Source organism: Phascolarctos cinereus, unplaced genomic scaffold, assembly GCF_003287225.1.
Source record: "Phascolarctos cinereus isolate Bilbo 61053 unplaced genomic scaffold, phaCin_HiC Scaffold_5;HRSCAF=322, whole genome shotgun sequence".
Taxonomy (NCBI): Eukaryota; Metazoa; Chordata; class Mammalia; order Diprotodontia; family Phascolarctidae; genus Phascolarctos; species Phascolarctos cinereus.
Genome location: NW_027555958.1, coordinates 293,135,320 through 293,162,269, shown reverse-complemented (window position 1 = coordinate 293,162,269; position 26,950 = coordinate 293,135,320). Strand labels below are relative to the sequence as shown.

Below are 26,950 nucleotides of genomic sequence, written 5' to 3'. Positions count from 1 at the left end.
TCCCTAGCAAACAGCAAAATGTGTGGCCACAGGAACAGTGATGTCCAAATCACTCATCTGACAGTTATTCTGACAATAAAAGTCACAAAAAGGTTAAAAAGAAAAAGTGTTCCTCTGGAAAAATCCCCAAAGAAGCAAAAGGCAGAAGAACGTTCTGAAGCAGCAGTTTCTACCAAACAAGACAGCAACAGAGATGACCATATGCTCCAGACTGGTAAAATGAAATATGTAATTTCCAGGAATAGGTCTAAGTGACATTGGAGAATAATGGATGAATGAGGACAGTGAAATGAAACCTGGTAGAAAAGGTATTTTTTACATCCAGAACAATGGAGCCAGTTAAAGGACACGATTTCTGATACTGTTGTTGTAGTAAGAAAACATCAGACCAGGTAAGTGAAACTGTAGTGTTTTAGTTGTTTTAATTAGTCTTTTTATCAGTTTGGCTTTTGTTTTCTAAACCATTTGTTTTCTAAGCTGTTCTACATTTGAATTTCAAAACAATTTGTAAAAGAGACCCAATTAAAAGAGATAATCAAAGAAACTACATTTTGCAAAAATGAAGTAATATCAAAAAATTTTACAGCAAATTTCTTTGATAAAGGCCTCATTTCTCAAATATATATTGAGTATAAAACTGAGTCAAATTTATAAATATAAGAGCCATTCCCCAAGTCATAAATGGTCAAAGAATAAAAACAGGCAGTTTCCAGAAGAAGAAATCAAAACCATCTACAATCATATAAAAAACTGCTCTAAATAACTAGTGATTAGAGAAAAGCAAATTCAAACAAGTCTGAGGTACTACTGCACGACTATCAGAAATGACAAATGCTGGAGGGGATTAGGGAAAAATAGGTACACTAATGAAGTGTGTAACGAGTGGAGTAGTAAACTGGTCCAATCATTCTGGAGAACAGTTTGGAATTATGCCCAAAGGGCTATAAAACTGTGCATATACCAGCAACACCACTACTAGGTCTGTATCTCAAAGAGATCAAGGAAAAAGGAAAAGGATCTATTTGTACAAAAATATTTATAGCAGTTCTTTTTGTGGTGCAAATAATTGGAAATCAAGGGGATGTCCATCAATAGAGAAATGGCTGAACAAGCTGTGACATATGATTGTGATGGAGAACTAATGTGCTGTGGGAAATGACAAAGGGGGTAGTTTCAGAAAAACATGGCAGGACCTACATGAACTGATATAACATGAAGTGAGAAGAACCAAGAGATCATTGTGCCCAGTAATAGAAATGCTGTAATGACAATAAACTGCAAAAGACTTGGCTACTTTGATCAATACAATAATCCAAGATAATTCCAAAGGACTTAATGATAAAAAAAAAATGCAATCCACCTTCAGAGAGAGAATTGATGAACTCTGAGTAAAAATTGAAATACAATTTTCTCACTTTGTTTTTCTTGCTTTTTTGAAATATGATTAATATGGAAATATGTTTTGCATGATTTTGCATGTATAATGATATCATATTGCTTGCGTTCTTAGTATGTGGGGGAGGAGGTAGGAGAGAGACATAATTTGGAACTCAAAATAAAAAACTGCTAAAAAATAAATAATAAAAATTTAAAACTATTTTTTAAAAAACAAGTTGTAATATGAACAATTTTTACTGAGTGAGGTTAACTGTCTCTACTTTATCAAGAAGGAATGCTTTGCATCCACCAGCTGGTATCCATCAAAATGTGTCCTTTCATAGCACTTAACGGTCTTTACTTGGCTATCAATGCTAAAAGTAAATACAACAAGATTTATCCAACAGCTCCAGCACATGTCTGTCAGTGAGTGATGCCGGTCTGGAATATGACTCCCTAGCATCCAGCACTGTGCTCTTCCTTTCTAAAGTCAACTCTAAATAACAATGATAATAATAAATGATGAAAATTAACTGTCATTTGTATGGGGCTTTATGATTTGCAAAGTATTTTAGATAGTTTATCTCAAGACCACAAGGAAAAGGGCAATCTTGACTATAGAGATGACCAGGTCCAACAAAACAAAAATAGTATACAATACACATAACAAAAACACAAACATAGATTCACAAAAATATGTATACTCATAGATGCCTATATGCACATATGTATACAAATGTGTATATGTACGTGTATATACTTATGTTTAAGTCTTTATTAATACAGTCAACACTATATAAAACACATCTACACTTTGTAAATACCACATTTTACCAGCATGCAAATATTTTCCTCCAATGAGGTCTACAGTTAAGGAAATTTAATTTAATTAAATTGCTAATTATAATGGCTGAAGTTCACAAAAGGGAGACTCTAACAAATGACATTCTAAAGGAAGCCTCTTAGGTAAACTAGAGTAGATGTCCTAGGCATGGTACCAAAGAGGAGGTATTTCAAGGTAAAGAAGGAAATAAAATGGGCATATGGTGTATGAAACAGGATAAAGTGTATCGACATTTGAGGAAAGGGAAAAGGCTATCCATGATAAAGGGAGAAAACACCTACCATCCCTATAAACCTATTTCCTGATCTTTCTTCCATTCTTACTTTCTCCAACCTGCTATGTCCATTAGTCCAATGAAATAAAATGAATTATCTAATATGACTAGATTAAGATCAGGAATTAGGTTATCAGTGAAGTGATGGGGATAAAGAGAAAGAAACAAATACCTGCTGTCCCACTGAGAAAGCTTGATTGTTGAACTGTTGGATAAATTCTGCTGCCATCTTGTCAGTGTCATAAGGATTGGAATCAATGCTTTTTTTCTGTAGGAAATCAATCTCGATGGTCATTGTACCAATACACTGTTTGGTCTTGTCAAATGAATATAAGGAAACTAGAAAAAAACAAGAGGCATTTTATTATAGTGACACCAAAGACAACATACTTCAAGTAACTAAAAATATTCATATCATATGCACATCACAATGGAAATCTCAATTATCTACCCCGAATTATCAATGATAATAAAGGGGAATGGAGATAATATAAAGTTCCACCAGGGGATTCCTTTCCTAGATATTAGAGATCACAAATGTAATGCACAGGTTTCCTTCTATTCCTTACCCCAATTCCAGTAAAGCGATCTCAGCCCAAACAACACTGTCTCTGCCCTCACTCTTATACTTCAAAATAGCATGAGTCAAAAAGTACTGTAACTGGGCAGGCTGTTTTCCTTCCAGAGGCAAGGAGAAATGATGAAATAAATGTTTGGCAAGCTCTTTTGCCCAAAGAAACGAGTCCACAAACCAAAAAGGCTACTGTTTTAAAAGGAAATGCTTTCACTAAGGAATGTGAACTGGATTTAAAGTTCTATCACTTAAAAATATTTACTGAGCATATTCTACATGCTTGGTACATCATATGCTTGGTACCATAGAGTTATTCTCCTCCCTCACCAAAAAAAAAAAAAACACGTTTTCCACCTTAAAGGTAGAGATAAAATAACAATAGTACATATAAAGCTGCATTTAAAACAATTCCCCATCCAAGTCATATCCTAGAACTCTAAGCTGATTCTAGTGCTAATTAGTACTTATTCCATTTTGCAATTAAGTTGTCATAATATGATTCCAGAAATCCAAAAATTATCACAGTAAATATTTTTTAAACCAAAATTGTTCTAGGGTTAAAACTTGTTTTCATATCATTTGCAATAAAAAAGATTACTAAGTCACTACAATGATTTCCTAAAAGATACATAACCCACATCAAATGTATCACACCAATTCTCATGCTTCAATTATCACATACCTAGCCTCTGATGACTACCAATGTTTTGTTTTTTAAACCTCCAGGACAGACCTGTCCCCTAAGGTCCAATCCATCTGCTTTTTGTATATTTCCATTTGAATGTCCAACTGATACCTCAAATTTAACAAGCTTCAAACTAAACACCAATTTAGTTCTTAAACCTGCCCCTCTTCCTAATTTTCATTTACGGCATTTCCATTCTTCCAATCACCTAGGCTTGAAAGCTTTGAGTTATTCTTGGCTTTTCCTTCTCTCTCATCGCCCATTTACAAATGATTGCCAAGCCTATTTTTATACCTTTGCAACAGGCCTATTTGTCCTCCTTTTTCCATTTCCATTATCACCATCCTGGTTCAGGAGTTATCCTGTTCACGTAAACTACCACTGCTGTCTTTTCTCTGCCTCCAATTTTTCTCCATTCTAATTTATCTTTTGCAATCACTACCAAAATAATTTTCCTAATGCACAGGTCTGGTCATATCACTCTCCTACTCAAAAAACCTTCAGGAGTGCTATACTACCTAACAAATAAAATAACAAGCCGGCAGTCAATCTGAATTTATAGCCTAATTTCACAGCATTTCTTCTCACATACTTTGTACTCCAGTCAGGTTGCCTACTGTTTCCCAATCTCATCTTACCCTCTCCCATCTGTGAACCTTTTGTATGCCCATTCCTGGAATAGATTTCTCCTACAACTCTGCTTGTTGAAACCTTTCTTTCCCTTTGTTTCAGAGTCCAGGACAGCCATACCCTTCACCAGGAGGCCTTCCTTTGCTTCTTTCCTTTCAATGAATTTGTCCTGACACTTTGACCTGTCCTTGGCACTTGACATATTCTAATTTGTATTTGCTAGGTACATGTCCCATTCTTCCTATTGGATTGTAAGTTCTAGAGCAGGAGTTTTTAACCCGGGGTTTGATATATTTTATAACTATATTTTAACATAATTGGTTTTCTTTGTAATTCTGTGTATTTTATACATTTAAAAACCTTATTCTGAGAAGAGCTCCACTGTCTTGAGAGACTGACAAAGGAGTCCATGACACAAGAAAAGTTAGGAAGCCTTACTCTAGCATAGGGCCTAGAAGAGATTCTCCCCAGTGCCTAACAGCACACTTCACATAATAGGCACTTAATAATTTTTTTTTGGTATTTTAAGATCTTTCAGGTAATATACTGCTGCTTAAAAATACATTTGTTCATTTAGCAGACATTAAGCACCTACTACTTATGTAAAAAGCATTATGCTAGGCATCAGGCATACAAAATAAAACATGGTACAGCCTCTGCCCTCAAGCAGCTTACATTTTACAAGGGTTGAGGGGGAGGAAGGAGGGAGAATATGATTGTGCATAAGAAGTAAAAGTACAAGGCAGGGTATGAGGGGTGAGAGGAAGGGAATCAGACAATATGACAGAAAAATTTGAGGAGTGAGAGAACACTTTCAGCTAATGGTAGGGCATAGGATCATCAGGAAAGGCTACATGCAGGAGGTAACATCTAAGTTGGGCTTTAAAGGAAAAGAAGGATTTTACATATCTACTGAGCTTCTAGTTAATTAATTCTATTTTGTACTTAAAACAAACTATGTTGGTGATTCAGTCACTTAGTCAACAAATTATTATTCAGATATTCACATCCTATAAATCAAAACAAAAGTGTCTGCTAATTCATGACAACAGCATTTACATAGGATAGGCATTTAGAATTGCACACTACAAAGGCAAATAGCAAAGAATCAGCAAGCAGAAATGAGACATCAAATTAAACATTTCAATTTTAACTAAGTTCCCAAATTCAAACTAAGACATCAAGCTTTGAAGCACCATTAATAATTAAGAACAATGTTCTAGCCCATTGGATCTAAAAATTACAGTCCTCTACCAACATTAAACAATTATCAAGAATAAAACAAGGTTAATAAAAGAGAATTAATGAGAACTAAATGGCAAATGACTGTCAGAATGAGACAAAACAAGAACTAAAAAAAGATTCTCGATAACAAAATTAATTTGATTAGCACACATTACTTTTTAATAAAATTAAGTATTAATTTTTAATAACATCAGCATTTACTGCTCTTCATTTTTAAAAAAGTTGGAAAAGCCTATATATTAAGTTATTCTTCCTAAATGTGACACAACCATTTTATATGAGTTACTTTGAAGGACATTTTCCCATCTTTCTAAGAGGAAATAATGGAAAGAGCATTAAAGTTGGAGTTGTGGTAAGAGACAAACTGGCCCCAACCTCTCTCTCCAGCCTTAGTGAAGACTGCTTTCCCTCTTGTGCCCTTCAATCCAGCCAAACTGGCCTTCTTTCTGTTCCTCATACAACACTCAATCTCCCATCTCCAGGCCTTTTTGTACATGCTTGGAATGCACTCTCTACCTCTACTTCATATTCTCTTCCTTTGAGATTCCACTCAAGCACCATTTTGTGCATGAAATCTTTCCCCATCACCCAAATGTTGGTGCCCTTTCTCCCAAACTACCTTGTATTTAACTCTTTTGCATGTATTTGCATTTATCCACTTTTTATTTATCCTACATATATTTACATATGTCCTTGTTTTCTCCCACATTAGAATGAAAGCTCCTTAAAAGTAGGAGTTATTTCAGTCTTTGTACTTGTATCCCTAGCATTCAGTACAGTACTGGGCCCATATCAGGCACTAAAAATCAAGGTTTGTTCACTGACTGATTGTTACAGTCTATCTTACTCCAAGCAAAGCTCTTCTTGCTTCTCTAGACTCACTCATTCTTTTGTTCTTTCACGGCACTCAATCTGCCAAATATCCCTCCTAGATATCTATAATCACAAATCTGTTGAATCAAAGTCTGTTTTGCAATTTCGGCACTCAAGAGTTTGGGTATTTGTCTCTTTTAAAATATACGCATACTGCCATCAGGTTTAAGTAGTGTGACACTTATCAGAGGAAACTAGCAAAATACACTTTCACTTACTTCAAAATAGTAGCTCTCTGCTCAAACGATAAGCCAGATTTGTGAAATCTGATTTTTAGAACTGGAAGGGGCCCTATAGGCCTAAGCCAATATGCACATTTTACAGATGAGGACACCAAGGAGGTTAAATGGTTTATTTAATGCCACAGAGCAAATTAGTGACAAAACCAGGTCTAGAACCCAGGTATCCTGGCTATAGGATCAGAGTTGAACTGGAAAGGACCTTAAACATCCTCTAGCACAGCCCCTCATTTTGCATTCAATTTAACAAGCATTTATTATAAACAGATCTGGAAACTAACGCCCCAAAGAGATTAAGTGATTTTTCCAGAGGTCACACAATGTAAGTAGAAGTCCTCTCTACAATATACCATATACCCTCCCCTCTAAGAATTTCCATATGTCTTTATAACCCCCCTCAAAAAAAACTTTACTAAAAGTTACTTTTCCTGTGCTTTTAAATATTTAAATTTATATATCTATATATATTTATTTTATATTTTAAAAATGATACATGAATATTTTCTTAGTAATTATTACTAATACTTGTGTTTTTATCTTTTATCTCTATACTTGCTTTCATAAGACCACCTCAGATCTTCTCGCTTTTCACTCTGACATTAAATCTCCCTATTCTAAGGAACTTGACACTGTTTCTGCTACTATTCTATCTGAACGAAGTATGACTACAGGAAACCTTTATGTGAAACCTTCTTCCATCAACTTATTCCTAATGTACCTCCCCAGCAAATTTTAGTCCAATCCCTGTCCTCCTTCTACAAGAAAAACAGATGTGATCCAATAGGCAAGAAAACTTTTTAAAATGTTTTATTCTGAACTTAAAACACCAAATAAAAATGTTTATTCTACATATAAAGCAGAAAAGAAAAAGAGGTTTACATGAAACAGTGCATCTCCATTATGTGCAGCTTGCTTTTTCTTTTAAATGTAGAAGGAATTCCACAAGTAGCTTATAAAGCTGTTCTGCTTGTCTATACTTCCTGTTCATCTATACTGCCTCCCTTCTATCATCTCCTATACATTCAATGCCTCTCTCTTCTCTCTATCTCCATCTCTCTCTCATTTTGGCAACTTTGTTCCCTTCTCTGACCACTTTTCTCTGCAAATTGAGAGAGAAAAGGAAAAAACCAAACCCTTCTAATAAATATGCCTAGTCAAGCAAAACAAATTCCCACTTTAGTCATGTTTGAAAATGTGTCTCTTTCTACACCCTGAATCCATCACCTCTCTTATACAAGTTTTATCATCAGTCCTCGGAATTCATGGCTGGTGACTGCATTGATCAAAGCTAAGTCTTCAGAGTTGTTTTTCTTTTACAGGTTGTTGTTATCCAATTAGTTCTAAATCTCTGTGATTACTTAGTCTTCTCCAAATCAGAGGTTGTCGTATAATTTTACTCTTTAAGAAAAAACAAAACGTTAAACTGTAGGCCAATGTTTGAAAACTCAAAAATATAAATTGCTCTGGAAAGGACTCTCTTTTTAACAATAAATTCTAGGAAAACTGTAAAGTAGTTTGTCAGAAATTAGGTTTCTACCTCCACAATAAGTGACCTAAATATAAAAGGTAACATTATTTTAAAAAAACTGGAAGAAAATAAGAATAGGCACTTCTCACAAGTATAACTAGAAGGAAAATTCTTAACTATCCTTAAAAAGAGGATAGAATATCATAAAAGATAAAATACATTGTTTTGATTACATAAAATTAAGATGCTTTTACACAGATAACATCAATGAAGGAAGAATTAGAAGGGAAACTTTAGAATAGGAAAATATATTTGTATGAAATATCACCAATAAAAGTCTATCCAATGTGGTAGAGTGGATAAAGAGCTTGCTTTGGAAGCAGGAAGCTCTGAGTTTACTACTAGATGTGTGACTCTGAAGAAATTATTCAGTCTCAGTCTTCTAGGCCGCCATCTAAGACTATGAGCTTCAGAGAAAATGTAGACTTGCATTGGTAGGAGTCTCCTCTTCTGGGAGTTCCATATGCTAATGAAATCACAGATCAATCCAGTTCCTATCCCTACTGTATCCAAAATATAGAGATCTAACACAAATATATAACATTGAGCTATTTCTCTCAAATTGGTCAGATCAAATAAGCATTTATTAAGTGTCTACTATGTGCCAGAGATACACACACACTCACTAAAAATACAACAGTCCTAGCTCTCAAGGAGCTTACATTCTTTTAAAGAATATAGTTTCCCAAAAAACCCCACCATGTGTAAACATGCTCCAATTCACTAACAGTAAGAGAAATACAAATTAAAACAACCTTGGGGTTTCACTTTACACAATACACATTGGCAACTAGGATAAAAAACAGACAGTCAAAGTTGAAGGGGCTGTGGAAAAACAAGAATGTACTGAGTTGTAAAGTAGTTCTGGATTTCAACTGAGAATTACGTAAGAAAAGTGAAAAAATTCTCTAAACCCTTTGACACTGACTCAGAGATCCCACTGTTGGTCAAGTAAATCAAAATGTAGGAACAAGATCCAATATGTACCAAAACCTTCATAGCATTTTTTGGTGGTAGCAAAGAACTGGAAACAAAGTAGGTGCCTATTTATTGGGGAATGACTTAAAAAATGTTATATGAATTTAATGGAATATTATTATATATTAAAGAGTATGGGATATTAGGAATTTGGAGTTCAAAGATTTGCATAATAGATGCAGAGCAGAAGAAAAGCTGAACCAAGAAAATATGTACAATGACTACAACAATGAAAAGATCCCTAAAAGGAAGCTAAACTCTAAATAACTGAAAATAAAAATGAAGATATCAAAGAACAGATAATGAAACTTATCTCCTCACCACCCTCCTTATACAGAGGGAATATGAGTACACAGTAATGTATGCAATATCACATGTAGTCACCGTATCATTTTTTTTCTTAATTGCTTTTCTTTGTCACAAAAGAAGATTCAAACTGGAAAGAAAGAGGTGAAATGACTATAAGGTAAAGACAAAAGACATCAAGAAAACATATTTTTTAAAATACATAAAAGTTTCTTCTCAGGCCAGAATGCCTGACCTAAGTGCACATAGTGCTAATGTTAGTTATTAGCTTTTTGTTAGGTTTTCTCTAGTACAGGTTTAGAAGTTGCTCTATTAAACCATCCATCCTCCACTGAAACCATAGTACAATGCTCCATTATGAAAGTGATCCTAGTAAAAACTCTGACAGGTCCTCCCTATATAGCTGAAAAGGAAGGCTTCAGGTATGGAAGGATGGTAGGCCTATCATGGAAGGACCAGCCTAGGTAAACCAGGAGAGGCTAATCACCAGAAGGTTAATGATGATTATTTTTTCTGACCTCCCCTCATCCATAAAAAGTTTGCATCAACAGAAAGAAAATCTCTATGTTTAAAAAAGCAGATGCCTGACAAGTAACCATATCCTTGATAAGAAATTAAACATTCCGAAGAGTAAGTTAAAAAGAAAATATATTAACCATCTCCTCCCCTCTTAGAGTGTGCTGTTGCTAAAAATATAGTATAGTTCACCCAACCCAAAACAAGTTCATACTCAACTGTTATATGCTGCCACAGGCATCTCTAGACAATGCTATTCTTCCTTTATTATAGAGCTTACACCCCTTAATTATTTAAAATCTTCTGTTTTCTTTCAAGTTCCAAATTCTCCTCCTTGATGTTCCCCTTACTACTAAGGATTTCACAATCTATTTCAGAGAAAACTGTGTTGTAGCTCTCCTATCTACCCCTCTCTCTCAATCTCAAATAGCCTCCTCCAAAGCCAAGTTTTCATTCTTCCTAACCAACTTGAAAAAAAAAATGTTCCACTCTACCTGGGAAAGTAAAATCATTAGACTTCCAATTTTCCTTCTTCAGCATTCCTCAAATCCTATCTTTATCCATTTCTACAGCCAAAACACTCATCCAAGACCTATTCAATTCATCAAACTTCTCCCCAATCTCCCTTTTGAAGGGAACTTAGAACCATTTTCTTTAAGAATCACTGTGATGAAAGTCAGATAAATGCAATGACTTCCAATTGACTCTTGAATAAAGTCTAAGTTTATAGAACCAAAGGATTTTAGAGCTAGAAGGAATGCAAAATAATCTAGTACAATCTCTTCACTTGAGAGATAAGGAAGCAATCACATGACTCCTTTGTGTGTATTTCAAAGTCCTATACACATAGCAAAACCCACCCTTTTCTCCTGCTAAAATACATTTCAGACTTCCTAATTTAACCTGGCAAACCTATTTCCTGCCCCTCAATTATATCTGTTCCTACCTCTATGCTCTTGTTTATATTGTTTTCATTTCCTAGACTGTCTTTCTGCTATCCTTTCTACCAAGCCATATTCTTCCTTGACCTCAAAATCCTGTTTAAAGTCCACTCCTTATTGCTCCTTATAAAATGGTGAATATGATGGATTCAGAAAAACCTGGGAAGATTTATATAGAGAGAAGTGAGCAGATCAGGAAAACAATTTCTATAATGTAAAGGAAAACAACTATGAAAGACTTAGAATGCTGTTTAATTCCAAGACTAATCGTGACTTCAGAAGACCAATAATGAAGCAGGTTTCCCACCTCTTGGCAGAAAGGTGATGGACTAGGGGTGCCAAATGCAACTTCTGTTTTCAGATATGGTCAATGTGCTGATCTGTTTTACCTGACTACACTTATTACAAAGGAAAATTTCTGTTTTGAAAGTAAGGAGGGAGAGTTGGTGGGTAGTGACAGTGATTAAAAAATATACTGTACTGAAACATTAAAAGAACACATAACAGAGAGAAGGAAGTTCAGGAGGAGACACAGAAAAGCAGGCATTTTGTTAATATAGTGTTAAATTTAACATACACTTAAAAAACTACAAATAACCTAAGTTTACAGTTTCATAGGTGATCCTCTTTTCAGATCTTCTTCTTACACTGTAATGTTCAAGTTTGTTGCTGTTTAAGGTCAAAATAAAAAAAAAAGAAAAACTGTAAAATCTGCTTCTCCTCATACACATACACAAAGAAAGACTTCCCCAATTAAATTCATCTGTTTCCAATAAGATTACATTCACTTCTATATTATCTCAGCACTTACTATGCATGTAATTCCAAATAATTATATTTGTTTGCACTTCATACTTTGAAAAAATTTAAAGTTTGCATATTTGCCCTGTATATATTCTGTAAACTATGTAATATGTGATTGCCCTGATTCCCACTCAATTAAACTCCTAAGAGGTAGTGACATTTCCTTTATACTCTGGGCTTTTAACAGAGTTTTCTTAACACAGTGAATGTCCACTCTTATTGTCTGACATACACTCAAATAAAGAAAAATGTAGATCCATTTAGTTCAATAATTTTGGGAAATCATGGAGAATAATTTTAAAAGTTAAATAATATACCTACCTTCTATCTCTTGCCCAATAGAAAGTCCAGCCCATTTCCGCTGCAGAGAGAAAAAAAAAAGGCACTTCAGGAAACAACTAATCAAAGGCAAAGAAACATGGTAAGAACTTTCTTTGTTCCAGGGAAATGTATGTATTCAACAGAAAAAGTCTAGTGTATGTGCCTGCACAAGGAGGCAGGATGGTGTAGAAGTATAAAGCAAGCCAGGCTCTGAATAAGAAGAGTCCTTGCTCCCCACATACTGGTGATATGATCTGAGGTAATTACTTCTCTTGAACTTCCATCTTCTCCCCTATAAAGTAGGGAGAATAATAATATTTGCACTATACATCTCACATAGTTACTGAGGATCAAATAATACCTGTAATACTTCAAGATCTTAAAGCACCATATAAATGTAAGCTATTACAGGATATAATCCAGGTATTAATCTGCCCAATGTAGCTTAGCCCACCTATTTGCAAAGGGCCAAGTAACCATGTGTTTACTACACTATGAGTTACTTCAGCAAAGAGACTGTCATTTTTCAATCTTTGTATTGCCTAGTGCCTTACATGTAATAGGCATTTTTAAAATGTCAAGTATATTTTCTCCTGGGGAGGTACCTCAATTCTCATTTACAGACTGTATATTGTTATTTACTACATGCTCTTTAACAAACAAAATGACCTGGTTTCTTGGCATAAAGGAGACAAATAAGTAAATAAGAAAAGGCATAAAGGGATATTGGAAGCTGACATAGTAAAAATACGTGAGAAATCATAACAGTTATAAACTTACCATTAGACAGCCTGATGGTAAATGAAGTAGGTAGAAACACCAAAAATCAGATACAGTTGTGCTACACCTCCTTAAGGGTATAAGGATTACTCAGAATCATCATGAAAAAGATAGATGATGGTCAATATTCTGTTTTTAAAGGCAGGGCAGGATAGTATATAATACTTTTTAGAAATATCTCTTTCCAAAATGTTTGAATAAAAGCAGCTGCAGAACTTTTGAAGGGGAAAGCTTTGGTTATCTAAAAAAAATTTCACTTACATAAAACAGCTGATGATGACCAATAAATGAGGTACTACCCTCATTTTTTGAGTATGTTTACTGAATTAATGATAATAAAACAGGCATAAATCATTCTGCCTATATGTAGTCTTTATTTACTTTTAATCTCATAAAAAGGAATTCTGCTTTTATGTATCTATCTTATAAGTGATGGGATGAGTCTGACATGTGATACCTTTAAATCCACACCAACAGATTTCTCGCTGGCAGTCTGAGGTCCTGAGCAATAAATTTGTTCCAAATCTGAGACTTCATAGGTATATGAAGCTCCCCAGTGAGGAAAACTCCCCTATCAATGCAGATGGACAAACATTCTAAAAAGTAGTCTCCAGAGTTTGCTTGGAGGCACTGAGAGGTTGTGTCCTTGCCCAAGATCACACAGCTGAAATGTGTCAGAGGCAAGATCTCACTGATTCTGACTCCAGCTCTCTAGCCATCATACCAGACTGCTTCTCCTAAGCAATGAATAAATAGCACAAATTAAATTATCCTGAGAAAAATAAATTATATCTACAAGGTGCTTTAATTTTCTTTTCAAAGAGTTCTTAATTGAATAAACCACAGTGTAATAGAAAGAACAATGGATGTAGGATTAGGGGACCTGGGCTCAAGTCTTGACTCTCCTTCTTACTCCCTCTATGACCTGGGACATTTTCCTCATCTGCAAGATAGGGGCACCAGACTGGCTGATCTTTCAGGGTCCTTCCAGCTCTAAATGCTATGAAAACATTTTTGCACAATTTAGAAGACAAAAATTGGCAACATGGACCATGTAATCCTTTAAGACCTTTCTCTACATTTTAGACAGATAGACTGGCCAGAAGGAAATGAAAGGCCAGAATGTGATTTGTAAGAAATTCAAGTCTGAGCTATAACTAACAATAACAGCTGCTGACATTTACATAGAGCCTCAAGTTTTGTAAAATGCCTTATCTCACTTGATCCTTATACATTGTGAGATGGGTATATCCCTTCCACAAATGAGACAAGTGAGGTTCAAAGAGGCTGTGATTTGCCAGAAGCAGGATACAAATCCAGTGATCTAGAAAGACCTGGGTTCAAATCCCATCTCTGACACTTGCATCCTGTATAATCTTTAGTATGTCATTTCACCTCTATAGGCTTCAATTTCCTTTATCTGTAAAATGAAGGCCCCTGAGGTTCCCTTCAGTCCTAGAACTATGATCATGACTATAATTGCCTAGACACCATGTACAGCATTCTTGACGCTTTCACTCTCAATATTAATTATTTCTGATTAAGATTCAAAGCACAATGAAAGGAGTAATTATTAGAGGGTTGGAAAACCTCAGATAGATGCTTGAGCATCACAGGTTTTTGCAATAAACTTCATTCTGTTCAAGCCCAACCACAACAGCTTTTCAACTAGTCAATCCTCCTAGTTACCTTTCACCTCCCCACCCAGATTCTCTTCCACTATATTATCCTTTCACTATACCTTCTGGTTCTCCAAGCTCCAGAAGCCAATTCATGAAAACTAATCACAATATTGGTGTCTCACACAATACCTTTCATTACCTTGCAGCACAACAGCAAACTATTGAAGAAATAAGTAATTTACCACAAAGCAAGAGCCTTAAGCTTGCTGTAGATCAGGTACCTAACACCCAGAAGTCCACAGATGACTCTGAGCTGTCCCAGACTCCCAATTTATATTCAGCAGCATTCTGTTCAGATAAAGAAGTGTCCCTTTGTTTGAACAATATGTAACTAAATTAACAAATCCTTGTGGAGAGAAATAAAGATTTAGAAGTAGCAGTAAAATAAATTATGTATAGAAATTTTCTTTTTAGATGCAATTTGAGTTTAAGACTATTTCTCTAAGTCACACTTTTATCTCTGGAACAACGTCCTCTGGTCAGATCAGGGATAAAACTAGTCTTAGACTGACCTGATTCACACACTTATGCAGACCCTCTCCCAACCTGCTACCCCCCTTCCCCCCTCCACCCAATTCCCCAGAAGGTTCAGAATAGATTAGTTCCCATATGTCTGTGAAACTCTAAAGTTAGAGGATGGAATAGAAAGGTAGTTTGAGGTCTCTCCCTATAGAATTCATGCTACATTAAAGGAATCAAGACATCTGAATAAAACTACATCTGCCAGAAACCCCCTGAACAATCCTGGGGCTGGTCCAGATCTTAGGCTTCTTTTACCCAATTCTGTCCTCCAGGTACCTCTCAGGTGCTGAAGCTGCCCTACTTTTTAGGACAGAAGTTTAAAGCTGGTACTAACTAACAACCTGAAGAAGCAGTCAGTCAGTCAATTATTTATTAAAGTAGTTGCTATGGGTCGCAAGTGTACTATGTGCTGGAAGCAATTAACTACCCACCTAACCATAAAAATAATGTGACCATTGGTATTATTACAAGAATAGCAATATAAAGGTCAGAGTTTTAGAGCTGTTGTAATAGTACATTCAGATTGCCTTTGGTTACTAGGGGTGCCCAATCAGACATATAAATTTTTGGACATGTTCCTGAGCTGTCAAATTCATATATTAAAATACTGAATTTTAAAAATCATATTGTATTATATAATTTTACACTACAATTTTACATTATAATATTACATTGTATTACATAATTTGAGGACATAAGACAACTTTTCAAGATGACTGCTGTTTTAACTTCTATTTTACCTTGGGTATTAATACTGGAATACCTTGATAAATAGCCTCCTGCTTCAACGATCTAAGTCAACTAACATAATAGCAAAATTAAAATGTAGAGAGAGAAAAGATCATGGAAATAAAAGCAAAGATACTTAGGATGGTCATGGCAAAAAACTCCTGGAAAAACGTATGCCTATATTCCTTGTAACATGAAACCCATGAAATTATCTTCTACTTGAATCAGAAGTTACAAGATGGCATCTAGATAAAAGCAATGATCCTGCCACCATTTTCAAGAATTCTTCGAGAGATATGTGAATAGCAGTGTTACCTGGGGTAAGCTGAAGGCAATGCTGCCTGGAACAACCGATGAATGAGTCCTGAGTGTAAAAGTGTATCTGTGATTGGGTGAGGTCCTCACAACCACATGTCTAAAGGAAAGAAATATTGACAGTATTTCATTTTAAAGGAAACTGAGGCTAGGACCCCTTTCCCCAGAATGTTCATTACTAACAAATGGATTTTATTGAGTTCTTAGAGTATACATGACATTTTACCAAATACCTAAATGCCCAAAAATAGAATGCAAAATTTTCAGTGGTTAAAGCAATAATTCAGAAATTTTGGCAAGGCCTCAGTGTACATTTTAATTACTCAGGTTCATCACAAGTAACAATTTATACGGACTTCTTGTTCTCTAGGTAAATCAAATGGCTAGGGCCAGTTCTCTTTTGTCGTTAAGATTAAGTTAAAAAACAGTAAAAATTTCCTTCCAGCTGGTTTTATGGGGGAAAAAAACAATAAAATAGATAAACTTTTGATTAATTTGTCTAAAAAAAAGAAAGAAGAAAACCAAATTATCAGTATCAAAAATGAAAAGGGTGAATTCACCACCAATGAAGAAGAAATTAAAACAATAATTAGGACCTACTTTGCCCAACTGTATGCCAATACATTTAACGATCTTAGTGAAATGGATGAATATTTACAAAAATACAAATTGCCCAGGTTAACAGAAGAGGAAATAAAATACTTAAATAGCCCCACTTCAGAAAAAGAAATTGAACAAGCCATCAATGAACTCTCTAAGAAAAAATCTCCAGGGCCAGATGGATTTGCAAACATTCAAACATTCAAAGAACAATTAATTCCAATATTAAATAAACTATTTGGGAAAATAGGCAGAGTCCTACCAAATTCTTTTTATGATACAATGTGGTGCTGATACCTAAACCAAGAAGAGCCAAAACAGAGAAAGAAAATTACAGACCAACTTTCCTAATGAGTATAGATGTAAAATTTTTAAATAAAATATTAGCAGAGATAACAGCAACTTAACATAAGGATAATACACTACGATCAGATAGGATTAATACCAGGAATGTGGCTGGTTCAATATTAGGAAAACTATCAGTATAATTGACCATATCAACAACAAAACTAACAGAAATAATGTAATCGATTATCTCAATAGATACAGAAAAAGCTTTTGACAAAATACAACACTCATGCATATTAAAAACACTAGAGAGCATAGGAATAAATGGAGTCTTCCTTAAAATAAGTAGCATCTATCTAAAACCATCAGCAACCACTATATGTAATGGGGATAAGCTAGAAGCCTTCCCAATAAGATCTGGGGTGAAATAAGGATGTCTATTATCACTACTGCTATTTAATATTGTACTAGAAGTGTTAGTTTAGCATTAAGAGAAGAAAAAGAAATTGAATGAATTAGAATAGACAAAGAAGAAACAAAGCTATCAGTCTTTGCAGATGATATGATGGTATACTTAGAGAATCCTAGATAATCAACTAAAGAACTACTTTAAATAATAAACAAGTTTAGCAAAGTTGCTGGATATAAAATAAACCCACATAAATCATTTGCATTTCTATATATTACCAACAAGGCCCAATAGCAAGAAATAGAAAGAGAAATTCCATTTAAAGTTACTATAGACATTCTAAGATATTTGGAGGTCTACCTGCAAGACAAACCCAGGAACTATATAAATACAATTACAAAACGCTTTTCACACAAATAAAGTCAGATCTAAATAACCGGGAAAATATCAGCTGCTTATAGGTAGGCCAAGCTAATATAATAAAAATGACAATTCTACCTAAGTTAATTTACTTATTCAGTGCCACACCAATCAAACTACCAAAATATCATTTTATAGAGTTAGAAAAAATAACAAGATTCATTTGGAAGAACAAAAAGTCCAGAATATCAAGGGAACTAATGAAAAGAAATTCAAGGGAAGGTGACCTAGCCATACTGGATCTTAAATTGTATTGTAAAGCAGCAATCATCAGAACTACTTGGTACTTGCTAAGAAATAGAGTGATGTATCACTGGAATAGATTAGGTACACAAGACAAAGTAGTCAATGACTACAGTAATCTACTGTTTGATAAACTCAAAGACTCCAGCTTCTGGGATAAGAACTCACTATTTAACAAAAACTGCTGAGAAAACTGGAAAATAGTATGGCAGAAACTAGGCACAGACAACATCTTACACTGTATACCAAGAAAAAGTCAAGATGGGTACACGATTTAGATATAAAGACTGATACTATAAGCAAACTAGGAGAGCAAGGAATAGTTTACCTGCCAGATTTATGGAGAATGCAAGAATTAGGACCAAACAAGAGACAGAACATTATGAATGCAAAATGGATAATTTTTATTACATTAAATTGAAAAGTTTTTGCACAAATAAAGCCAATGCAAACAAACTTAGAAGGGAAGCACAAAGCTGGGAAAGAATTATTACAACCAGTGTCTCTGATAAGGGCCTCATTTCTAAAATATATAGAGAATTAAGTCAAATCTATAAGAATACAAGTCATTCCCCAATTGATAGATGGTCAAAGGATATGAGTAGGAAGTTTCAGATGAAGAAATTATAGTCATCTATATAGTCATATGAAAAAATGCTCTAAATCGTTATTGATTAGAGAAATGCAAATCAAAACAACTCCAAGGTACCACATCACACCTATCAGACTGGCCAACATGACAAAACAGGAAAATGATAAATGTTGGAGAAGATGTGGGAAAATTGGAACACTAATACATTGCTGGTGGAGTTGTGAACTGATCCAACCAGTCTAGAGAGCAATTTGTAACTATGGCCAAAAGGCTATAAAACTGTGCATTTCCTTTGACCCAGCAACACCACTTCTAGGTCTGTATCCATTACATATGAATGTAATGGAATACTATTGTTCCATAAGAAATGATGAGCAGGCAGATTTCAGAAAAACCTGGAAAGATTTACATGAACTGATGCTGAGTGAAGTGAGCAGAACCAGGAGAACATTATGCACAGTAACAGCAACATTGTGCGATAACTAATTTTGATAGACTTAGCTCTTCTCAGCAAAGCAAGGATCTAAGACAACTCCAAAAGACTCATGATGGAAAATGCTATCCACATCCAGAAAAGAACTATGGAGTTAAAATGCAGATCAAAGCATACTATTTGCTCTCTTTTTTTTGTTGTTTCTTTTTTCTTTCTTGTGGTTCCTCCCATTGGTTCTAATTCTTTTTTACAATATGATCTAACGTGAAAATATGTTTAATATGAATGTATATGTAGAGCCTATATCAGATTGCATGCCATCTTGGGGAAGGGGAAGGAGAGGAAGAAAATTTAGAACTCAAAATCTTATGGAAGTAAATGTTGAAAATGAAAAATAAATGAATAAAATAAAATAAAAAAGAATAATAATAATAAAAAAAAGAATTTCCTCCCTCTGAAAAGTGCTTTTCACTGGTAGTCACGAATCTAAATTGTAATCTTATTGTTTTTCAAATTGCATCAAATTACATGACAGACTGGCAGAACAGACAAAATTATGGTACATAAAACTGTAATGAGTCACTTCTAAGTAGATTACAGTGCACATTCATAAAAATGCCAAGTAAATCTAAGCAGTTGATTTTCAGTTGTCTCCTAGACCTAGAAGATCAAACAAGCAAGAAGTTAGATACAATATTATAAGGAATTTAAGTTATATTCATTTTATGAAAAGTGTTGATTTACTATTTCTTCCTATTAGATTTCTGATTCATATCAACATCTTTCACCATATACTACAATAATCCCAAAATGGACATGTAATTTGAATATTAAAGCTCATACCATAAAAAAATTAGAAGAGAACCATGTCAGATACCTTCCACCATGATGGCTAGAGAGCAAACTCTTAACCAACAAGCGACAGACTATTAACCCTATCTTCCCTAAAAAAGAAGAGTTCCTAATACATGAAATTGAAAAGCTTTTGTATAAATAAAATTAATGCAACTAGGATTAAAAGGAAAATGGTTAACTGAATAAAAAATTTCACATTTAATATTTCTTATGAGTTTGATATCCAAGATATATAGATAACTTAATAGAAATTGATAAGACCAAAAGTCTTTGCCCAATAGATAAGTGGTCAAAGGATATGAATAAACAGTTCTTAAAAGAAAATTTGTAAACTATTAACAACCATATCACTAATAAAAAGGGAAATACAAGTCAAAACAATTCTGAGGTTTCACTCAGCAAAGATGACAGAAGGTTCGTGGAAAGGAAAGCATTTAATATGTTGGTGGAACTGCTAATTAGTCATACCATTCTGGAAAGTAATTTGGAGTTATGCAAAGAAAGTGACTAAAATATCTATACTCTCTGAGAGAAAGAGAATGATAAATTGGGAAATGTAAGTGATATAAAAACAAAGGTATCAATAAAAATTTATTTTAAAAAAGATTTCTATGATTGTTAATTTTTTTCAATATTAGTGCTTAATTACTTCCATTTTCTCCTGTTCCAGATACTTCATTACATCTAAAGTATCGCCTTCATAAATACAGAGTGCTCTGATTATCTAAAATGGCAGATTTCCTGTGGCAAATTTTGCCTTAAAATCAGACTTTAGGACTAGAAGAGATATTAGAAATCTAGAAATCATATAGCCCGAGGGGCAGCTAGGTGGTGCAGTAGATAGAGCACCGGCCCTGAAGTCAGGAGTACCTGAGTTCAAATCCAGCCTCAGACCAAACACTTGACACTTACTAGCTGTGTGACCCTGGGCAAGTCACTTAACCCCAACTGCCTAAAAAAAAATATTTTTTTAAATTAAAAAAAAAAAAAGAAATCATATAGCCTGAATCCACTTTACAGCTAAGGTACTGGCAACATAGAATATTGCAAAAGCACCAGAGCTGGCAAGAGTCAAAATACAAAGGCTCTGTCACTAATTAGCCAATACAATTTCTGAGTCTCAGTATCTTCATTTATAAAACAAGGGGTCTGGCTCAGGTGGTTGCCTGAGAATTCTATGGCACAAAGTTGTAAACAAGATTTGCCACAGTCTACTATACAAATACTATGGAAATTGAAATACTTTTTTATCAAGACTAAGGAAATGTCAAATGTTCTATGTATAGAAGCTTAAAGTTGATAGTAGGTTTGGAAGATTTCTTAACTTTTGGCAGTGGGTGGGTAGGGGAAGCTAGACCTAACTGATAGGCTAGTAACATTTTATAATTTGTTTAAAATGTTATTTGCAAAGATCTTGTGTTTGTTGTGCACCTTCCAGCTCTCATGCTGCATAGGTTATGATATATATTGCAAAAAACCACTCAGTTTGGTCATCATAAAGCAATCTAAAAAATTCAATGTTTATGCCTCTACATAATGCATATTTTGCTGCTATTTAGTCGTGTCTGACTCTTCATGATCCCATTTGGGGTTTTCTTGGCAAAGATATTGGAGTGGTTTGCCATTTCCTTCTCCAGCTCATTTTACAGATGAGGAAACTGAGGCAAAGTGGGTTAAGTGACTTGCTCAGGATCACACAGCTAGTGAGACTGGGTTTGAACTCAGGAAGATGAGTCTTCCTGACACTAGGCCCAGAGCTCTATCCACTGTGCCAGCTGGCTCTCCCAGATAACACATACGCTAATGATTAATAAAATATATAAGTTAAATCTGAAAGCACACACCTCTTGCACATCTCTTCTTCCCCACCTAAACAAATGCAGGAAATAAACACATTTCCAATTTTCTCCAATCAATAAAGCAATGTCCAAAAGTTTCTAAAATGATCTTTGTAAAAGTTTTGTTTTGTTCTGTTTTTAAAAAAGCACTGATTACTCACTGGCCAGACTGGAAGTCCTTTTCATTCACAACTGCACAGTTGCTCAATGACAACTCATCGGTAGGGCATCTTGCTGCTTGCATAGACTATATGAGAATAAGGGAGGAAAAAGAAGGTCATAAAAATGTCATGCTCTCTCCTAATATTATTCCTAGTCATAACAGATACAATAAGTAAATCCAAGATTTTTATCCAACATGACCCATTTATGCTAAGAGGCTGTTCAATTTAATTAGCATCTTCTAGGTGCCAGGAACATTGTCAGGTTCTGGGAAGAGAAAATGAAAAACCAAATAATCCTTGCCCTCTAGCAGCTTATAGCCTGCTATGGGAAATGACAGTGTACACAGGTAAGTAAATATGAAATAAATACAAAATAGTTTGGGGGGAACATTAACAACTGGGAGGTCAGGAAAGGCTTTTTCTGGGAGATGGCACTTGAGCAAGGCATTCCAAGAGGCAGAGGTGAGGAGAGAACTTTTCAGATAAAAGGAACAGGGGGTGGAAGACTGAGTACAGGGAGGTTAAGTAGTGCTTAGGAAATAGTTCTCCAAGAAACTGAAGAAATCAGTTTTTAAATTGCTCAACAAAAATGAATTGGAGGGTATATTAAAAATAGTGAAAGCCCTTTGGGAAGCCTTTCATCAACAGACTTTCTAAAAAGTTTGTTATTGTAAAAATTTAGAGGCAACATCAGATTTATTCTTGCAATTAATCTATAATCTGTGGGAAAGCATCTTTTCAACAACTCTCCAAGGTATGTTGACTAATCAAGGCATGCTGACTAAACAAATTAATACTGTTGATCACAGTCTGATCAGACTATAAATAATCATTAATTTTTTATAAAATTAAGCAACTACTGTGTGCAAGGAACTAGACAAAGGAGGAAAAAACCAATATATTCTCTTCTCTTTACTAAATTTGTTCTTCAAATCTCAAACCAAAGTTTATTCTATTATTCAAAAATCAAGATTGAAAGGCAGAATAACAGAAAAGGAAACAGATCATTGCTTTTAAAAGGTTGGTTAACTATGGCCATCTGTGACCACTTATTAACAGAACATGACCTTAATAAGATCCAATTTAAAAGTTTGATCACCAAACAAGTTACAGAATTTCAGAGCTGGAAAGGACTTTAATGGCCCTATTGTTCACTCATAACCAAAAAAAGAATCCTCTGTATAACACACCTGAGAAGGTTCATCCAGCCTTTGTGTGAAACTTCCAATGATTGGGAACCCATTCCCTCCCAACACGGTCCATTCTGCTTCTGAATAGCTCAAATGACAAGGAAATTATTTTCTTATATCAAACAAGTCAATCCAGTTTTGGATAGCTCTGCTAGGATGTTTTTCTTTATACCAAGACTAATTTTGCCTCTCTGTAACTTCTAACAGCCAATACTCTTTCTGCCTTTAAGGGCCAAGTTTCCACAGGACAAACTTTTGAATAGTTGAAAATGGTTATGTCTCCAATCAGTCTTCTCTTCTCTAGACTAATTATACCCAGTTTTTTCAACTAATCCTCACATGGCATGAACTCAGACCCTTTACCATGCTGGTTGCCCTCCTCTGTTTACTCTCCAGCTTATCCAGGTCCCTTGCAAATGTGGCCCCCAGAAATGAACACAATATTCCAGATGCGGTAACTCAATCATATGCCAGATATCGCACAATATGCTAAAGATACAAATACAATATAGATAGTACTTGTTCTCATTCTACTGGGGGACAGAAAACATTTGGAAGTACCTGTGAAGTACATACAAAATACTCCAAAGATTTTAGAGGAATAGATTAAGAACCAGAGAATTAGAAAGGGCCCTTTGAAGGAAGTGGCCCCTGAGCTGAGCCTTGAGATAGCCTCTTTGAGGCAAAAATGAGGAGGAAGGGCATTCCAGGGATGGGGGAAAGCCAGAGCAAAGACACAAAGACAGGAGATGGTATGTCACATAGAGGAAACAGAAAGTAGAAACTAGAACATAGGATACATAAGAGGGAATAATGTGTAAAAAGTCCAAAAAAGTAGGCTGGAGCCTGATGTTAAGAGATGTAAATGTCAAACAGAAGAGTTTGTATTTTATCCTCAATTCAAGAGGGAGTTCCTTGAGCAGGAGAGAGACATGTCAGACCTAAGTTTAGGAAGATCACTGGCAGCTGAGTGAAGAATGGGCTAGAATGGAGAGAGACTGGAGGCAGAAGACTAATCAAAAGGCAAGAGATAATGTGGCCTGAACCAGAATTGTGCTTGTTTGAGTGGAGAGAAGAGGTCATATATAAGTGATGCTATAAAGATAGAAATGACCAGATTTAGTAAATGGATTGGATGCATGGGGTGAGTGAAAATGGGGAGTCAAAAGATAACACCAAGACTATAATACAGAGCCACTGGGAACAGGGGGGGTGGTAACAGGAAATTTTGAAAGGACAGGGCTGGGGAAAAAGTAATGAGTTCTGTTTTGGACATATTGAGTGGAGAAGCCTACAGAATATCCTGTTTGAGATTCCAGGAGGCATTTGGAGATGTGTGACTGAACTCAAGAGAGAGACTACATCTGGAAGTCATCTGCGTAGATATAAGTGGACCCACGGAAGCCAATGAGATCACCAAGTGAGACAGGTTACAGCAAAAAGGAAAGTGGACCTTGGGGGACATTCATGGTTAGTGGGGATGGTATGGATGAAGAACCTGAAAAGGAGACTAAGAAGCAGTCAAAGAGATAGGAGAAGCAGGAAAGATAAGTGTCACAAAAAACTAGAGAAGACAACATACCCAGAAGAAGATGTTCAACAGTGTCAGGTGCTGCAGAGAAATCAAGAAGGATCAAGACTGAAAGGAGGCCATTAGATTAGCCAATTAAGCATTATTGGCAAGTCTGGAGAGAGCAGTTTCAATTGAATGACTACATCAGAAGCCAAAAAGAAGAGGTTTAGAAGAGAATGGGAGAAATGGAGGTACTGAGTATAGATTGCTTTCTTAAGGAATTTAACTATGAAGGGGATAAGAGGAAGGGGATAGGGTGCTCAGATCAAGTGAGGATTTTTAAAGGATGGGGAAGAAAGGCATTTCTATAGAAAACAGGGAAGGAGAAAGTAGATAGGGAGATGCTGAAGGTAAGAGAGAGTAGGGATGACAGTGGGAGCAATTTCCTGGAGAAGTTGACAGGAGAAAGGGCACAGGAGAAAGGGTCTGCCTTGGCAAGAACAGCTGCCTATTTGTCTGACAGTGAAGAAGATGGTGGAGGGAGATGTGTGAGTGATATGAAATATGAAGTAGTGAAAGGGGAGTTTTCAGGGAATGTTGTCAATTTTTTCAGTGAAGAATGAGGTATGGTCCTTGGCTGAGAGGGTAGGGCTTAGAAATGCCATGGGACTTTTAAGGAGAAATAAAAAAGTTTGGCACAACCACTGAAGGATGGGATAGTAGTTCAATTAGGGAGGGATGAAATGTTTGCCTTGCTGCAGTGAGGGCCCAGTTGAGATTAGATAACATAAAATTGTGGTGAGCCCAATAAGGACTCTGATGATTTTCTTAGGCTCCATTCAGCAGCACATGAATAGGAAGGAATGATGAAGCAGATAGTCTAACTCAGGTTCAGAGTATGGCAAGGTGGGACTGAAGATAGAACAAGAGGGCAAAGGATTTAAAAGTGAAGGGTAGCGTTGAGTTGGTTTACCAAGGTGTCGAGATGGGGAAGGGACAAGAGTATAGCCAATGCAGAGATAATGGCCTGGGGAAAACTGAGGGGTGGAGAAGATGGAGATCACAGTGAGAATGAATAGGGTTGGGGGTCATAAGGCACAGAGAAAGATGGAATGATAGAAGATTGTGATGAGATAGGAATTTCATAGTTCATGAACACAGAAGTGGGACATTTGTGAATGATGCTAGATCAACATTACGAACATTTCTTTGCATAATTGAAGTGGGGTGGAGGAGTAGATCTTTGGAATTGAATAGAATGAAGAACTGGGATATTAGGATAGTTGAGAAGAGTATCAATATGTTTTGTGCCTCAGTCAAACTGAGACCTAAGAAAGACCTTAGCTTAAAAAGGCCAAGGTTTCCCACTACATCCAGGGCCATCTCCAGTCATCTCAATCTATATCTTGCCACTGGGCCCAGAAAGTGAGGCTGATGCCTTTCCACAGCTCTCCCTTAAACCCAATCCACTTGCAAGTCATGGTATCACCTTCCTGACGTCATGGTCCTCTTGGAGAAGGAAGGACAAATGACAATATGTATGCTGAACTTCCAAAGACGATGACAATAGATAGGGAGGAGAGAAAGACTGTTAGCCAGGTACTAAAATCACTGAAGAAGGAAAGAGAACACATAACTGAAACCTGAAGACAGGAGATAAAATGTCATGTATGAGAAAGAGCAAGAAGACCAGTTCGGCTGTCCACGTAATGTATGAAAACGAGTAATATGTAATAAATCTGATCAAAAGGCAGATGGGGGGGGCAGCTAGGTGCCACAGTGGATAGAGCACCAGCCCCGGAGTCAGAAGGACCTGAGTTCAAATATGACCTCAGACATTTAACACGTACTAGCTGTGTGACCTTGGGCAAGTCATTTAACCCCACTGCCTAGCCAAAAAAAAAAAAAAAGAGAGAGGCAGATGGATTACAGAGTAGAGAGACTGGCTTTGGGAAAACCAATTACCTATCCACGGGTAGCAGTCCAGGAGCTAGGTAATGAGGACCTGAAGGAAGGCTTCCAATAAGCACGCACTTAGCATCAAGTAAGGCTTTTTGTCTGAGTCCTCTGTCACTTTAGCATTCACATGGGTATGTGAAGACCTTAAGGGAGCACTAGACATCTGCTTGAGATCCCAACTGTTCCAGGTATGTGGACAATGGTGTGGACTGAACCCTCAGCTCCTATTTGGCTGAGAAATTTGAGAATGTGTCTCTTGATCTCCCTCATCTCCCATACTCCA

The 26,950-nt window shown here is 35.8% G+C and overlaps 1 protein-coding gene across 1 annotated transcript in view; it reads right to left on the bottom strand.

Annotated features, from left to right (window-relative positions):
- The window catches only part of NSF (N-ethylmaleimide sensitive factor, vesicle fusing ATPase), a 203,698-nt gene that overhangs the window by 152,474 nt on the left and 24,274 nt on the right, over nt 1–26,950 (bottom strand). The window contains exons 2-5 of the mRNA XM_020997492.1: nt 22,003–22,088; nt 16,164–16,263; nt 12,136–12,175; nt 2,668–2,834 (exon numbers count right to left, since the gene is read on the bottom strand). Of these exons, the coding sequence (XP_020853151.1) occupies nt 2,668–2,834; nt 12,136–12,175; nt 16,164–16,263; nt 22,003–22,088 (393 nt within the window). The remainder of the gene's footprint in view (nt 1–2,667; nt 2,835–12,135; nt 12,176–16,163; nt 16,264–22,002; nt 22,089–26,950) is intronic.